This window comes from Hakea prostrata, chromosome 8, assembly GCF_041222555.1.
Source record: "Hakea prostrata isolate BN-2017 chromosome 8, UWA_Hpros_2, whole genome shotgun sequence".
Lineage (NCBI taxonomy): Eukaryota > Viridiplantae > Streptophyta > Magnoliopsida > Proteales > Proteaceae > Hakea > Hakea prostrata.
In genome coordinates, this window is record NC_142607.1 from 47,268,543 (window position 1) to 47,285,861 (window position 17,319).

At 37.6% G+C, this 17,319-nt stretch overlaps 1 protein-coding gene across 1 annotated transcript; it reads right to left on the reverse strand.

The window, feature by feature from the left end:
• LOC149008263 (uncharacterized) lies at positions 1–15,085 on the reverse strand. Its single transcript, XM_089164964.1, has 6 exons — positions 14,454–15,085; positions 12,608–12,736; positions 12,395–12,515; positions 12,231–12,312; positions 651–804; positions 1–536 (listed from the first exon to the last, which is right to left on the reverse strand). The coding sequence occupies exons 1-6, from the start codon at positions 14,763–14,765 to the stop codon at positions 402–404; spliced, it is 933 nt and encodes a 310-aa protein (XP_089021090.1). The 5' UTR covers positions 14,766–15,085; the 3' UTR covers positions 1–401.
• Positions 15,086–17,319: the final 2,234 nt, after the last annotated feature.

The following is a 17,319-nucleotide window of genomic DNA, read 5'->3' on the forward strand; positions in this document are numbered from 1 at the left end:
TTGAAAAGCAACGGTGGGATCCCCACAGTTATATCATATTCCATTATTAAGAATGTAATAAAGGCTGAATAAACATTTAAGTGGACTTACATTCTAAAATTCAATTACAATGAATACCTAACCTTCCTATTCTCTGACCACTACCAACAATAGTATTTCACAAAAGTAGAACTATCGGAAAACCCACAACATGTAATTACAGAAAACAAATAACATTGGCAGTTGGAACCAGAACCATTTTAAATTCATGGTTAGAAAGTAATCCTAAATGCAGACTCACAAACAAATTTAGCAAATCCAAAATCCTTCTCAATTGTACGCGAATTGATGATTCAAGGATGTGCTTTCATGGAGGCATTTTGACTATTGAGAACCGAAGCTTTCCAGTAGATCATCTCTAACTACAGTACCATATCAGAAAGAGGGATTCCGTGCTTCTGAAACCATTCAGGCATATGAAACCTTTCATAGAGTACTGGCCTTACATCCTTCTGCAAAGAAAGTTGCTTGAGGAGTGGCAGAAGCACCTCTAAAAGCTGAATGCAGAAAAGACTGATCAGAAATGATGGCAGAAAGAATATTATTGAGAAACCTGAATGACGAGGAAACAAGAAAATTTAAATTTCCGGTGCTCTAGAACTAAAAGGTACCTGTCCATCGCAAGGCTGCCCAGCAGAAAATGGGACACATGGTATTCCATTCAGTGGCTGCAATAAGAAACTAAATGGGTTGTTGTCAACAATAACCGTCCGACAGAGATCCTTTGATATACAAGACAGATCCTTTACGTGTTCCCGGTATTCCCTGATTAACACAAAGCCAGAAGATTCCTCAGACAAAGGTAAACTTATAGCTGGATCATTTCAAAATTCTAGTACATCCAAGAGGCAGGCTTCAACCAGTGATAGCAAGGGAAAAGGAAATTATACTTTTCCATCGACATGGCCCTTCACAATACTTTAAAACTTTAAAGCAGAGGGGAAGTGTGTCAATTTGGGAATGAATGGAGGAAGGAGCTGATCCATGTAAAGCATTAAGAAGATAAATATACAGAGTATTTTACAACAAGCCATATTTATGACAACCTAAAGATAATTCCATAGGTCAAACACGTTTTCAGAACAGAAAAGTTTTTTCTTGTGCCAAAATCCAGAACAAAAGCCTACCACGTGACAAAATTTCAAAGCGAAGCCACCCAAAATTAGTCCTACAAAAGTTACCTCATGATTTGTTTCCAGAAAAGAAATGTTTCCTGTCAACTCAAGATTTTTTCTGTTCGGGGTAAATCTCTCAACTAAAGATTTCATATTTATGCACAGGACAAATACCCCAAACCTGCAAAAGAATCATAACCTTTGCCTTGTCTAGCTGCACCTACCTTCTTACTTTAGGATAGATGTGGTCCAGTTTGCACATACATGTGAGATGAACTATCTTAACTACATGTGGGTTAGTTGAGCAGTTAAAAGCCCAAACTCACATGGGGAGGTCTTGGGTTCGCATCCATCCGATGGCACTTATATTCCCCCCCCCCCCCCCAAAAAAAAAAAAAAAAAAAAAGTAACTATAAGGCTCTTCAATAAGCTTAAAGTACCATCTCTAAAAGACTAATGCAAGGAAAAATACTGTAGTGCATGTCAGTAACAAGATGAAAAAACTATTATGAGTACTAAGTGGTGAATTCAAGGTTATGAATCATCACTAGTAGATCAAAGTTTATGAACCACCACTAGTGGATCGAATCTTATGAACCACCAAAATGGAGATTGATTCAAACAGATATTGTAATCTATTAAGGCCACTTTCCAGGACAATTTAACCTAAGAACTCTAAAAAGAGCAAGATCTTCATAATTTCCTTACTATCAGGAAGAGATCGTATAAGAGTGCCTAGACAGATCATTTAGGAAATAATGGGTTTCTAGTTAACATATTGATACACATAGGATGATAGGAGTTTAAAGTATTTTGAAGCCATACAACATTTAGGAAAATGGATAGGGAGACTCTACTTCCAACGAAATTTTGTGAGATTTCAGGTATCTTGAGGTCACAAGAACGAGACATAACTATGAAATGTAGTTGAGTCAGTTGACTGTCGGTATTTCAGTGAAATTTTGGAAATTTTGGTGAATTTCAAGAATTTGAGGGGGTTATAATTGTAAATTGCAAATGAGATTTGACTACTTCTAGGATGTTCTGCTTATGTATTATGTGTTTGTCATGCACATTTTAATAAAGCTTCAATGTTTTCTATCAATTGAAATTTCGGTGAATTCTCGATAAAATTTCAAGAATTTCAGTGGTTTTAGTCATAAATTGTAAATGAGATTTGACTACCTCTAGATGTTCTACTTATGTCTTATGTGTTTGTCATGCACATTCTAATGAAAGTTTCAATGTTTTCTCAATTATCAATTGAAATTGCTTCTCATTTATGTCACTTTTGTACTTTAAAGGTTCACCATATTTAGATTTGTCAAAATACAACATTCAGTTTCGTCCACATATAACTGAGCATGTGCAAATCAAGAGACCAAATTTGTGTTATATTTTAGTAAAAAAGATAAGCTCAGAAACGTGTTAAAAAACCAGCCTTAAAACCATCGAGACAGTCAACTGAAACCTAGCACAATCTTGCACCGAGTTTTGCCGAAATTTCAATCAAAATCTTGAAATTTCAGAGTCTTGACCTAGTCCAAACAATGAAATGAAACAAGTTTCCAAACCTTGCTTCCAATAACATGGAGAGAAATTTTAAGATCAATACAGCAGAGAGGGGGAAAATTAACCTTATTAATTTCCACAAATAGAAAGGGCTTTGATAAATCTCTTCTTTAATTTTGCCAAATAAAAAAAAAAGCATCTTTGGCAACCTAAAGGATTCAAGACAGCAAATCTAGTCGAATCCTATGCTTTGAGAACTTACTAAGAGTACAAGAAAATGCAAAAGTGTGCTCAACAGGAATTTGTAACCCTAGAGAATATTCAATGGGAAGTACATGTAGCTAGGTTGCATTATCCGACAACTCCCATTCAGACACCAAATACTTCATCTGAACCAAAGCTTGGGTAACCCACATTTGCAATTAGGTGCATGAATGCTTAAGCCTTCCTATATACCTCTTGACCACCATTAGAAAGATAATAATAATAATAATAATAACCTCTAAAGAAAATGCTAAAAAGAATCCTTTTCCTTTTTCCTTTTCCTTTCTTTTTCCTCCTTTTTCCTCTTTTCTGGTCGTGGGGCTCGGGAGGTGGGCTCCAGCTATAAGACATAGAAGTATCACCTCACCTAAACTGAGTGATTTCATGAATCAAAAACTTTAGCAGGTCCTGGGACCAAGTTATGTGTGACGTGCAATCAATCAAGTACTTCACCTAACAAACAGATGCCCCCTAAGCGACAAAATAGAAAAAAAGAAGCCATTTATCTTCTCATATGATACCTGCGTTTTTGGGATGAAATGGGTTTGACCTATTTACCTCTTGGAAGTGAAGTACTCTTATAATAAAGCCAAAGAAATACAAGAGGTGATCCCTTTCACTACGGATAGAGCATCAAGTAGAGAAATTGTTTGAGGCTATCAGAGGATATGTGAGTATGTGAGACATCATTTAATGAACTGGTTCTCTAATATAAAGCAATGAATGACAAAATTAGTACCTAACTACAGCATTCATGAATATTCAGACTTATAGACTGGATGTGATGCACATTAGAAACTATTAAAGACCCTTTTGTTTGCAAGAGAAAAAGGAGTGGATAGTTAAAAGTGTGGGACCTAAGTGAAGTGGGGTGAGGGGACAAAAAGGTAAAGGAAAAGTGAGGGAAAAGTAGAATACAAGGGCTCCACAAAGTCCCACCATTTAGGGGAGGACTTTCTTTAGGCATGGGGTGGGAAAAATGGGTGCCACATCAGCAGACAAACTCCTTAATCTAGGAAGCTATTCTGCTCATTCTCCCACCCCAGCAAACCAAACAAATTCAACTTTTGAAATTTCAGAGTTCTTATTCGTTGCAGTTATCACATTAATGAAACCAGTCAGCTGCCAATTACAGAAACAGGGATCAAAATTGATGACCAAGAAATACACTGACCATTTTTTTTTTTTTTTTTGGTTCTATGATCAATAAGGAAGGTGTTACTGAGGACAAATTCTCTATAGACTTACCACAAGTAAATTAACAGGTGAAACACAAAGAAAAAGAAAAGCAAGGCTAAGAACAAAAAGGTAAATAATACAATACATTGGTGGTAAATGATGGAGTTTTCCTGTGAATATCATGGAAGCAGATCAAGATTAAAATCAAACTATTAGTTTTGACCAAGAAGTCTCGATTCTCCTAAAGGACAAGATGAGATAAGCAGGTACTCTAAAAAAAATGCAATGCTTCAAAATCTATGATATATTTATATATGACAAATATCCCGGCATTCGAAATTTGAAAATTGCAACTATATTCACCAAAAAAGACTTGCAACTAACATCAAAATCCAGTTTTTGTTCTTCAACCTGGAGGGGTAACTTCTTTTTTCCCTTTCAGAATTTGATTCTTTTCATTATTTTATGGGTAAATATCACTTACCTCCCCTCTTACTTGGACAAATAGCACTTACACCCCCTCTTAATTGGATAATATCACTTACCTCCCCTCTTACCTAACAAATATATCAAACACCTCCCCTCGGTTAACTTTCTCAGTTAAATTTAACTTTTACCGTTAAGCATTTTTCTAAAACCCCAAACTACCCTTAGCTAAAATATTTTTTATTTTAAACCCTAAATTGTCCTAATTATCCTAACAGTTAATATATTAAATTACCCTCAATTAAAATAATTATTAAAACTAAAACTAAAACTCAAATTATCTTTATTATTAAAGCCCAACTGTCCCCTTTAAAAACAATTAAAAATCCGTACTCTTCGTAAATAAAAATGCAATTAAAAAGAAGGGTTGTTTATAATTAAACCGTCTCTTTTTGGGTTTTTAATTGTTTGATCATTATAAAAAAAAAAGGGTATTTGGGTTTATAACTAGATAATTTGAATTTGTTTTGGTTTTATAATTTTTTAATTGAGGGTAATTTGTTTTTGCGGGGTCCGGCATTTGGTTTAAAATAAAAAATATTTTTGCCGGGTGTTTGGGGTGTTTTCGGTGTTTTTCCGTTCGGGGGGTTTTGTTTTTGCTGGTGGGGGGTGTGTTTTCCCTGGGGGTGTGTGCTTTTGTCGGGGGGGGGTTCCCTTATTTTATTGGATTCAAAGAAGAGGAATTTGCTATTGTATGAGTAATATCTTAAGTAAATGAAATACAAATACAATTACATTTACTTAATTGATATTAGGCATGAATTGTTTGTCCTAGTTTCCAGCCAACGTCCAAGAACATTATAAAGTACCAAACTAGAGCAAAATCACTAGTACCACTTTTATTTTAATTTTTTATTGTGAAAATGGTTCATGCATTGTTTGTAGAATGTCTAGAATAGGTTGTATACAAAATATCAGTAAAAAGAAAAAAAAGGAAGAAGAAGAAGAAAAAACCATTTTTGGCTGTTTAATCCAATACCTCAAGATGGCTGGGAAAAAGTACCTGGTTTCAACCAGTTAGGATCACATCTTGGTTCCTGGCTGGTTGAAACCATGGTCAGAACTGAAATTTTCATCCTTGTGAATATTGGAAGTAACTAATCTAGACCATGCCCTTCCTTTTGATTGCTGGATTTGCCAAATCATCCTTCCATGTGCCACACCTACATTACATGGTCAGTGCATGGAAGCTTCCATTGGTGGACCCAACATAGGAAAATTTGTCTAAAGTTAACAAGGAAAGAGGGGGATTGATATAGGGTAGGCTTCTCCAAAAGATGCCTCTTACTGCTGCAGCTGCAGTGGCACCTGCTATCTACAGCTGTGGCAGCTGGATTTCTCTATTGGCCATCTCTACTGATTTTGATCTCTCAATCCTATACCAAAATATATTTGTTCTTCCTTCACTGTGCAGTGGCAGCTTCTGTTCTCTACTGACTATCTTACTGTTTTGGGTCATCCCAATCCTATACCCAAGGTTCGATATGTCAACTAATGTCGCCGTGTCGGACCCTGGCGACACGGCAACATGGGCGACATGTCGCCAAAAGTCGCCCGACTTTTGGCAAGGGTTCGATGAAAAATTGAACCCCTGTTTCGAAGGGTATTTCAGGTCATTTTGACCGGAAATTTGACGTGTAACCTAATTTGAGGTCAATAAACACATTGGGAGTGTTATTTTGACCTAAAACATCACCTAACCTAAAGTTTATAATTGGCACATGTCCAACTATATGCGGGCAAAACTGGAAGTTTGGAAAATTCATATAAACTAATGTAAATATGCAAAAAAAACACAAATACACAATTAGTAAAGAGATGTACTAAAGTTTACAATTCATTATACAATTATGTTGAGAAAAGAGATGTATGGCTCATGCTTCACATATTGTTGCCGACGGACACGGGGTCCCGCTCCCCGGTGAGCGGGCGGGGGTCCGGGGAGGCCGCCCCGGCGGGGTGTGGGGGCAGCGCCCGGCGCGGGTGTGGGGGCAGCGCCCGGAGTTTTTAGAGGCCCTATGTCACCTGGCAAAAAGAGAACGAAAAATCGACGAAAAAAAAACAAAAGGCTGTTATATATGGCAAATTTAGCGATATATCACCAATTTTTCAGCAATATATCGCCGACACAGGGCGATATATCGCCGACTTAAGGTTTTATCGGTGTCGCTGGGGGGTGTCGTGTCGCCCCCTAGCGACATGGCGACATATCGCCCTGTGTCGGCGATATGTCGCCGACACAATGAATCATGCCTATACCCCCCCCCCCAAAAAAAAAAAGTTTTTCATTCACTGTTTCAGTATCAAGGGCCTGCAAAGCGATATGTACCACTCTTGAGATGTATGGGGGCAAGACTAGGAAGGCCATTTCAGATATAAATGTAAATGCATCCTAGGCAAACTACCTGAAACTACCATGGCCCGCCATGTTTGGGGCCTTTGGGCTAGAAATTCTGGCCCTTAGGGTGGTTCTGGGACGAGTTAGGTGGCCCTGATTAGGGTTAGGGCCAGGTTAAGTGTTTAACTATGGCTAGGCTGGGATGGACGTTATTTTTAATAAGAGTAGGGAAACAAACTGGAATTATGCATTGTTTTATTGAGGTAGTCAGGGCCAGGGTAAGGGTTGAGTGTCTAACCTAGTGAACCTTGGCCCAGCCCTATAATGGCTCAGGCTCAAGGTCAGCATTACGGTTAGTGTCTGACTAGGTTATTTAGGGTCAGGGTTTTAAAAGCCCAGCCCAACCCAACCCTATTGCAGCCAAGTTCAAATAACATGAACAGACGACCAACTATGATTGAACAAATTACGGTTGAGGTAAGTAAACATGATTTGTGTAAGCGATCGAAGGCTTAGCTAAGGTATTGCAAGTCCTGCTCCCTTGTACACAAAAACCACCATCCGTTTTCAATTCTTCTTTTCCCCTAGTTCTTTTACAGGTAAAAATAAATTTATTGCTGAAGAAACATAGAACACACATAGACAGCCCACACTCCACAACAAGGGAGTATCAGACAAACCTCAAATAAAAAAGACCCATTCCCCACTCCCAACCACTAGCCCATTCATATGCCAAGGGTGAGTTAATTACAATCTCCAAAAATTTAAGACTCACCCCCCCCCCCTCTTTCTCTCTCTTTCTTTCGAGAATATAGATGCCTAGTTTTGCTAGGTAGATAATGACAAACCCAGCAACCACAACCTAAAGCTTGTAGCCAGTTCATTATCCTTAAGTCACCTTCAGAAATAGAGTTCAATCAGCCTCTAGAGATGAAGACCTCCAATTCCTGAAGCTGCCTTCAGCTTGGTGGTATTAGAATTACTGAACCAATAGACCCCGACAAAACGAAGAATAGAGTTGCCCAACAAACTTCCATCAACTTTCATTTGATGGTGTTGGGATAGGAGGATCTATAACTCATGTGGGATCTGCCTAGGACTCACAATAGAGGAAGCCACACTGGAGAATGTTTGATAAAATACTCTGTAAAAGATGTCAGGAAAAGCCTCCCAAGTCAAAACAGTCATTTAGCAGTCCACAAAACAATCAGCTCAATAACCTTGAGTAGATCTTCTCCATCCTCAGAGCATCCTATAATTCCTTCCCTCCCAAGTGGTCTAGATGCCAACTAAGAGAAAAAGCCACATATCAATTTGCCTCACTAAAGAGAGAGCCAACCACCAAGACATTATAAGGCTGCAAATTCCCTTGGGACGATTCCAGAATCAAGACCATACCAAATGAAACCACAAAACGAGCCTAAACAACCAACCAATTATACAGTGGGGTTTTTCCACCTTGTAAAACAAGCCGCAAAAGTTGTCAAGCTGTCTATAAATTTCCCCAGAAAAGATGAGTCTCTCTTTCTCCAATTGTGATATTGGAAAGAGTTTTGAAGTTAATCCAGTAGAGGTTTTATAGCAAATTAGGACCTCCTTTTTCACTTCTCACTACCAAAAGTTTCTCGGGTCACCTAGATTTTATTTTCATGAAGCTAGCCAAATTTCCCTACAAAATGACAGGTTGGATTTAACTTACGAGGCTTGCTTGTTCGTCACTGAATTTTTCTCAGACCAACTACTAACATTGTTTACCCATTCTTGACCTCAATGGCATGGCAAAATTTCATCTGAAGACTAAATCCTTTGTGCATCAAAACTAACATGGTGCAGAGAATACCTAGTTAGGCATAGATGCAATGGTGGAATCAAGCATATTCCATCTTTATATTTAGACTTGTTGATATTTCACCTATTTTAGCTTAGGTTTCTATTTTGGCCACTTTCTAATTTTCTTATTATTTGGTTGACAAGAAATCTCCCTAGGATAGTTTCCTTTTTAGTAAATTTGGGAGATTCTATGCAATACGTAATTTTATTTTTTGCTGTAACTCAGTTTAGGAAAGTTTTACTAAATTCAGATTTGATTTTATACTATAAATAAAGTAGAAGGGGAGAGCCTCAAGACACACATGAGCTCTCTTCTCTTCTTCATTCTTCTTCTTTTATCTTAATTCTTGGGCTGGTTACAGGATCCTGAAATTCTAACATGGTATTAGAGCCTCTGTAACCAGTCTAAGAAAATACCAAACCATCCTCTTCTGATCTCAACTTCAGCATATTCTCGCCTCTGGTGTGCAGCCACCTATTGCAGCTTATACCATGTCATTTATTTTCCTTCTTTCACAACATGTGAAGAATAAATTACATGCCATTGGAGCCTCGAACAACCCAGGGATTATGAATAAGTTCCTGCTACTCAATTTCAGATCGCAGCATCTGCCATGGACTTCTGCGCATTACCAGGTTGCTGGTTTTAAGGTTCAATGTGTCTCGACGTTTCCCGCTGTGATTTAGACCCTATTGGATCACATGAGATGGTTACTGGGTTCTAATTTGGTGTTATGTGGATTTGTTACAACTGCTGCTGCACCATTTTGTTGACTCATTTTTTTCAAAAAAGAACTGCTCAAACTGTAGTGTACCCTGTTACTGAGGTCTAATTTGGTGTTTTGGGGATCTGTTACATCCTACTACTGCTGCTGCCCTGTTTTGGTGACTTTGTTTCTTAAGAGAGAGAGAGAGAGAGAGAGAGAGAGAGAGAGACTGCTGGTACTGTAGTTTACTCCAGCTGCCTCCACTGAATGTTTTGAGTGATGCTATTTCTTCAAAAGGTTTGAACTTTGAAGTATGGTATTGCTGTTCTTATAATGATTCTTATAATAAGAATCAACCACAGTTCTTATTTTGTTCTTCTAATAATCAAGATACATTACTGATTCTGGCTGCTATGGTCTGTTGACTACTGCTGCAAATGACTACTGTCCAATTTTATCAGATTAATATACTGCTGCCCTGTTTGAGTGTTAATGGTGGTACAGAATTTTTCTTTTTCCTGGTAAACAAGACTTTGTCCTGTGAGACGGTTACTGCTACTTGATCAACTTTATTGGTGAATAATACACAGCTCTGTGATCAACTTTATTGGTGAATAATACACAGCTCTGTGGATGCTATTTTCCTTCTTGGATTCCTTTTGTGCTTATATTTTGAGATGCTGGTAATCGGTTGTCATTATTTGTCCACGTGTAAAGTGAGGGGGAGATTGGAGATTTTCTCTATATCTACCTCAAGACTTATTAAAGATTATTATTTGTAGAGACTTTCATACTAAGATAGTATTCTACAACAACACTTACCTACTTGGTCACTTTTACCTACCTACTTGGTTCGCAATAACCTATACTGCATTTTATTAATCTACTTGATCCACAATAACCCATACTATCATTTACCTACCTACTTGGTATGCATTAACCCATGATGTCCTTTAATGTACCTACTTGATTGGCAGTAACTCATACTGCAATATATCTACCTACCTGGTCCACAGTAACTCATATTGTCCTTTATCTATCTACTTGGTCCACAGTGACCCTATTGTAAGAAGTATGACAGAGATTTCCTAAATGGAATAGGATTCTCCATCCCCTATTTTAATTGTATTTTATGGGTTTCCTATCTGGTTTAGGTTGGTTTCCTAATAAGTATAAGATTAGTTTATTTACTTATTCTTTTGTATTTTTTTTCCTACTCATAGTGGGATTTACTCAGATTGTAACTATAAATACCCCATTGGGACCTATGAAGAAATCATACCTTCTAAGCAATAATTTCTTTTAATTCCAACAGACCCATATTGCCTTTTATCTTCTTACATATCTGCAGTAACCCATACCATCCTTTTACCAACCTACTTGGTCTATAGTAACTCATATTGCCTTTTCGGACCTAATTGGTATGCAGTAACCCATATTGATTTTTACCTACTTACTTGGTCCACAATAACCAATAACGCTTTTTATCTACCCGTAATTTTACCTACTACTTGCCTTCTTGCAAGAGCTTATGTGTGGACATTGGAGCTTTAATTTTTATTTTTATCTATTAATGTGGAGATTCCGCTCCACTAATGGAATTATTTGGATAGTGCTTTTGTTGCTGATATATTAATGGATTTGGTTCATCTTCAAAACCACCCATTTGTTCTCATTATCCGATGGTTCGTTCAGCATGAAAAATTAAAGATTGTTTTTCTAAGTTGATGTTAATTATCTCCTTGGTGAAGTTCTCTCAGTGTTTGTCGGTGTCTGCTATTACTATTTGTGCTTAAGATTGATGAAATTTTTAATATATGTTCTTGTTATTCTGAGCTGGAGCCTTAAATATGTATACTCCAACTTGAGGTGTAGTGTTGATATTTGACTTTCTAAATTAGCTTAGGTTTCTAATTTGGTCACTTTCTAAATTTATGATTGCATAGTTGACAAGTAATCTCCCTAGGATAGTTTCTTTTTTTTGCAGATTTATGAGATTTTATGTAATATGTAGTTTAGGAAAGTTTTGCTAAACTAAGATTTTATTTATATCATAAATAAGGTACAAGGGGAGAGCCTCGATAGACACACACGAGCTCTGTCTTCTCTTCTTTATTCTTCTTCATTCTTTTTTCTTTCTTTTAATTCTTGGGCTGGTTACAGGATCCTAAAATTCTAACAAGGCTAAAACTTGGAAAGCAGTTACATCATCAAGAGCCAAAAATAAATTCCATAACACCCAGAAAGACCATAGAAATGATGAGAAACTTCTAGCAACATTTAACTAAATTCCAGCAAGAAGTAGATAAATATGACCTTGACAAAATCTACACATGCTGGTGACAAGAGCATGTGAAGAAAAACGAAGAACTCATGAAAAATCTATGGAGATTATTTAATTTTTCTCCATTTACTTCATTTCTGGAGACCATATCCATATATATTTGCACTTCGAAGTTATGATATTTAATAGAATAAGAAAACATAAGCATGCACTACTGTAGTACAAATGTCACATGCTGTCAGAGAAGGATAGAGCAACACGCATACAGAAAGTGTATCCAATAGAAGATTTTAAAAATTGTTCACTAGTATCTGCCCTCAGACTATAGAAGTCCCCAACACACTTCCTATAATAAACAGTAGCTTTAAAGTCTTGCGGCCAACCCTACCCTTGCAAACACTATTGCACTGCAGCAAGACTTGCACCAAAAAGTAATAAAAACAAAAGAAGGAAAAAAGAACTGCAGCAAGGCTTACGTGCTAATTGTTGAAGGCCGATAAAGCCGATGGCTAAAGCACTTTTCAACATCTATTCTATCAACAAGAGGTCTAGCATAACCTGCATGGTTCCAGAAAATGACTTTATGTGTCGTTTATGCGAAACAGCCAGTGAAATAAATGATATGAAGTAACATGCAAACCTTCAAGTCCAGCAGTGAATAGCACAAGGTCTGCAAAATCACTAATCTGTTTCAGAAATTCATGCAGACCAGGACGTTCAAACACCGTCACATGATTGACCCTGGGATTTCCATCAGATTCCTTCAACAAAGAGAATATGTCTTCATGTTTCTCTCATGCATCAAAATAGGAAAGCGAAAGAAATTACAGTAGCAGAGCTAGTACAGGCAGACCTTCTCTGAGGATACACATTCCAACTCAAACCATTTCAATCCGGCTTCAGTTGCTTGATTACGAACAGTGGCAGGCAAGCTAGATGTTTCATATGCACAAACTAGCGTCTCATCCAAGTCAAGAACCACCTGCATGTCAAGCTAAGCCTATCAGAACTTATATGAGAGAAAGACATGTTTTTCAAGTTTCACTTCACAGACATGCAAACTCATACAGACAGAGAAAGAGAAAGAATCATAATTAGAACTGTATCCTCGAAAACTTTTGATGGATTTCCACCCCTCCTTGAAGTAGCTAAAGCTTGATTACAAAAGCTACCAAGATTTGCATGGTGAAAGCCTTGAATGATTTCGTCCACCACCAGAAGATGCAAAATTATTGTGCTTGATCAGGAGTCTTGTAAAAATATATGAATATTTGAGTGCAGTGACTCCTTGTTTGTTGCATGTTTTTCCTAGTTGCATGCGCCTTACATCTTATCCTATATATAATGCTCAGAGATCAGTTAATCATTATAGAAAGGAGTGATCTTATCCTGGAATGTAGGCCAAAATGGCCAGACTAGTTGGATCATCCAACCCATCAAATGCTAAGCTGAATTTCTTGGCAGATTGGCTGGTCCCCATTGAATTGTTCAAATCACTTGGTCAGACCTCTGGAACGTGTTAATTCTAATGGTCAATTGGAACACATGTAGCCGTGAAGAGTGAAGACAAAGACCAGTACATATAAAAACCACATCATGAACCATTCAATCAAAGACACAAAGACATAATTGCAGTAAGAGAATGATTCTTATATACATGAAAATTTTATCTTTTCTACCTGTGACAGTTGAACCATGAATCAGTTTGGACCAGATGGTTAGATGCTCAGACCACTATCCTCCTAGTCAGAATTGTCTAACATATGGTCGGGCTTTGGAAACATGCCATGTAAGCTTTGGATGGATAGGAAGACAATACTGTAGCACAAAATGGATCCACACACAAAAATAATCCTTTGATAAAAATGGGAGATAATTCAAAATGTAGCTGAAATAGGGCTTTAGAGTTGTCGAAAAGAAATAAATTTCTACTACCCAAAATTTGTTTAGGAAGATCTTTCCACTGTGCAATCCCAAATTCCAACAAGGGCCACTCCTCAAAATCAATTTCATGACTAGCCGCTTACAGTTTCTTTCTTTTTTCCTTTCAGGAAACAGCCCCTCAACAAAACTAGCAAGTCAACAATCCACTGTGACCAGTATTTCTTTTTAAATTTATCTGAGATTTCCGAACCATATATTCATATCTGCAGAAAATGGATAGAATCCATTGTTTTCCATCCCTGGAAAAGATTGCCTTCACGGGATTCAATAATTCATAATGTCAATAGTCAATTTTGCAATGTGACCACATCGCAAAAGAAAATTGAAGACCCAAAGTTTACAGCTTGAAATCCATTCTCAGAAATATGTCTTACGAAGACAATTTATCAAACATCCCTAACATTCCTGTTGGTGATGTTCCAACTGTGAGTAATCTGCTTCCTGACAAGGGAAAAGCAGCAGGGAGGTGGCACTGCACCGATATCAAAATTACATATTTTGAAAAGCGAACATATCTATTCTTGTGAACAAGAACAACTGTGAAATCGTATATAGGGACAGTCTAGTTCTTGCAGTGATCCTCGACAATCAATCCATGCCATGAGATCATCATCCGGAAGCATCAAATCCAGGACTCAGAAGCCACAAGAGGTTTTTATGGTTTTCCTTTAAAATGAACAGCTTCGAGCGCGACAAATACAAAAAATGTAAAAGGAGAAACATAATCCACACGAAATCATGAGAAAATAACGTACCGTAAGCCTCTCGATCCGGCCATCAACAACGGGGTCCTCGTCACAGCAAACCTGGGAATCCGCGGGAGACGAGTTTTGAAGAGGGAGTTCAACGACAGGCAAAGGTTTGAAAGAGGGAGACGAAGAGGAGGAATCAAGCAAAGGGTGTCGAATTCCAATATAAGAGAGAACCTGAGCCACCGAAGGTGTTCCCTTCAAGATCTGAAGGAAGATTTGAAAGAAAAACACCAACCAACTTAACACTGTTCTCCATACTTGCAGAGGCTTAGGCGACGATGATGCGAAGACTTCGGCCTGGGCCAGCTCGGCCATAGCCGAAAACGCAGAAAATCAAAAAAACCCAAAGAGAGATAAAAGGAGAGAAATTAAATGGATAAGAATCGGATTTACAAAGAAGACAACGAATTCGAGGTGTCGTCTCCTAAATTCAAGGGTAAGTACTATGAAAATCAAAACAAAACCAGATTTACTCAGTTCAGTTCTGACTTGTGGGCTGCAGCGATGATCTAACGAACGAAACGAAGGAAACAACAAAGGAAGGAAAGCCAATCAAATCCATAGAAGCCCTCTCTGCAACCATTGGCTGTTTACTCTTCTCCCAAAGCTTTCTCCTTTCTCCTTGGCTTTGGATTTTTGTTTTGTTTCTTTTGTTTGTTCCTTTCGTTTTTTGTGGTTCCGTGGTGGTGGCACAGCTGCTGACGGTCGTGACGGTGCTGCTGGACCCGCTGACCTGCTGACCTGGCTAATTCTATTTTTTTTTCCTTTTTTTATATTTTTTTATTTTAGATTCAAATTTAGCCAGCAAAGTAAAATATAATTTTTTTTTGGTTTTTAGGAAAATTTTTGGATATACCCAAGAAGAGGGAGAAGGTATAGTAAGAGCAGAAGTTCGAACACATGACATTGTTGTACTTCCTACTTCTATATGAGAGAGCTATAGCCACTGTTGTTTTTTAAAAGTGTAATAAAAAAAAATTCGAAGAGATATTCCAAAAATTCTCTTAAATTTGTAAAAATGGTACGCTTCATTAACCAATTCCGTATAAGTCATGATTAGATAATTTTAAAATTTTTAAATTGTTCTTGATGTCTTGAGGTTTTATAGTATTCCCTTTAAATCTTTTGACTTTACGATGTCATCTTTTTAGTGAAATAAAATTTCAAATTTTAGTTTTATCCATTGTGAACGCCTTTTTTGGGGGGGGGGGCCAGACCACCGCCCGCCCTCGGGCCGCCTCCCCCCGCCCCGGTTCGGGCGGGATACCGGAGTTCTTTTTCTTAGTTATCCGTTGTGACGGAATGGCACGATACGAGATTGCTAGTTACTCGGTATTTTATCGTCGGATTATTATCGGTATCCGATGTTTCGGTTCCCTTTTATTTTTGCCGGATTCGGGAGGATGGGTCCGCCGCCGCGGGCAATAGCACAATTGTTTGAGTTCCTTTCGTGTTTTGTTGAACGTGATCGAACTAGTGACCAATCATTTGGTTAAATTCAACTACAACAAATCATACCTTATTTGAGTCATATAATCTTACTATAATCTCTCATTACCATACATTCAGGAGGAGTCCACTTATCGGTGTTCAGAGGTGGCTACCTCTTGAGTATATATAGTGAAGGGGGCGTCATACAGGGTTATAGGATCCCAACAATTTATGATAGATCCAATGATGAATTTAATCATTTTTTTTTTTAATTCATCAAGATGAGCCATAAGATATTCAATTAAATAAAAATTTTCACTCCTTGTATGGTGAAAATACACCTTTGTGTTCATATTTAACATAAGTGAGGAGTGTTGGCATGAACCAAGTATCTCACAAGTCACACCTTGTTTGGTTCACGATTTGACATATTTTCGACTTCACAGTCCATTTTATATGATCATCCGAAACTTTTTCAGCCAATGTTAACCCCTAATTTAAGTGGTGAAATACTTAGAATTCAAGTGAACTCCTAAAGGGGATTGCTCAAGTTTTGAACCACCTAATCATTAAATTATTAGATAATAAAGTGTCGCATCTCTCTTTTGTAACCACTTCTTATTAGCCCCAATGCACCTACATTCAAAGATATCCTACACTAATCCTCTTTTTTTATTTCAAGTACTTTTGCTGTTGTTCATAAGTGGCTAATGGTAGATTCTCTACCCCCAAAAGACCCTATCAACTAGGTATATGGTAGAGTGGTCTTTGTATACTCCATGACTAGTGTGCTCTTGGAGACCAAAAGCAAGAGAAGGTGGTTTGGGAATTTTGCTCAGAGGAAGAGATGGGAAGCCATGTCTAGCTATCTCTTCACCTCAATGTTTCTCATCACCAATGGAAGGTGAAGCATTAGCTATGCGAGCTGGACTTTTGGAAGCATTGGGAGATGGTTATGAATATGTGGAGGTTCAATCAAATTGCAAGGATCTAATTATGTTTGTGGTGAATGGGTCCACCCCTCCCCCATATATTATTTCGATTCTCCAAGACATACAATACATTGTTTCAAAATTTTAGCATTTCAGTGCCAGGCACATATCTAGGAAATCCAATGTAATAGCGGATATCCTTTCCAGGAAGGCATTCAACCTCTCAAACCGGATAGAATGGCCTATTTCCAGCTAGTGGTTATTAGAGCTTTGTTCGGCCACTCTTCAGGTTTTTAAATAAATAACTAATTACCAAAAAAAAAAAAAAACTAGTGTAACTTTAATTATTCATCAGCAATGAATTCTTCATTGGAATTCATTGTATGGAATTCATTGTAATGCATAATCCTTTTCTCCCAAAAAAAATTGGAAAAAAAAAATGTTTAGGTGACACTTCCATTTCGTTTACCTAAAATGAGGATTTTTTTATATTTTTTTTTTTCATT

What these genes read in the sequence shown, in the direction of transcription:
- LOC149008263 (XM_089164964.1), bottom strand. Translation starts at nt 14,765, where the DNA reads ATGGCCGAGCTGGCCCAGGCCGAAGTCTTCGCATCATCGTCGCCTAAG. An exon ending in ATTCACTGCTGGACTTGAAG is followed by an intron (nt 12,313 to 12,394) that starts GTTTGCATGTTA and finishes GGAACCATGCAG; the next exon opens with GTTATGCTAGACCTCTTGTT. An exon ending in CGGCCTTCAACAATTAGCAC is followed by an intron (nt 805 to 12,230) that starts GTAAGCCTTGCT and finishes TGTGTTAATCAG; the next exon opens with GGAATACCGGGAACACGTAA.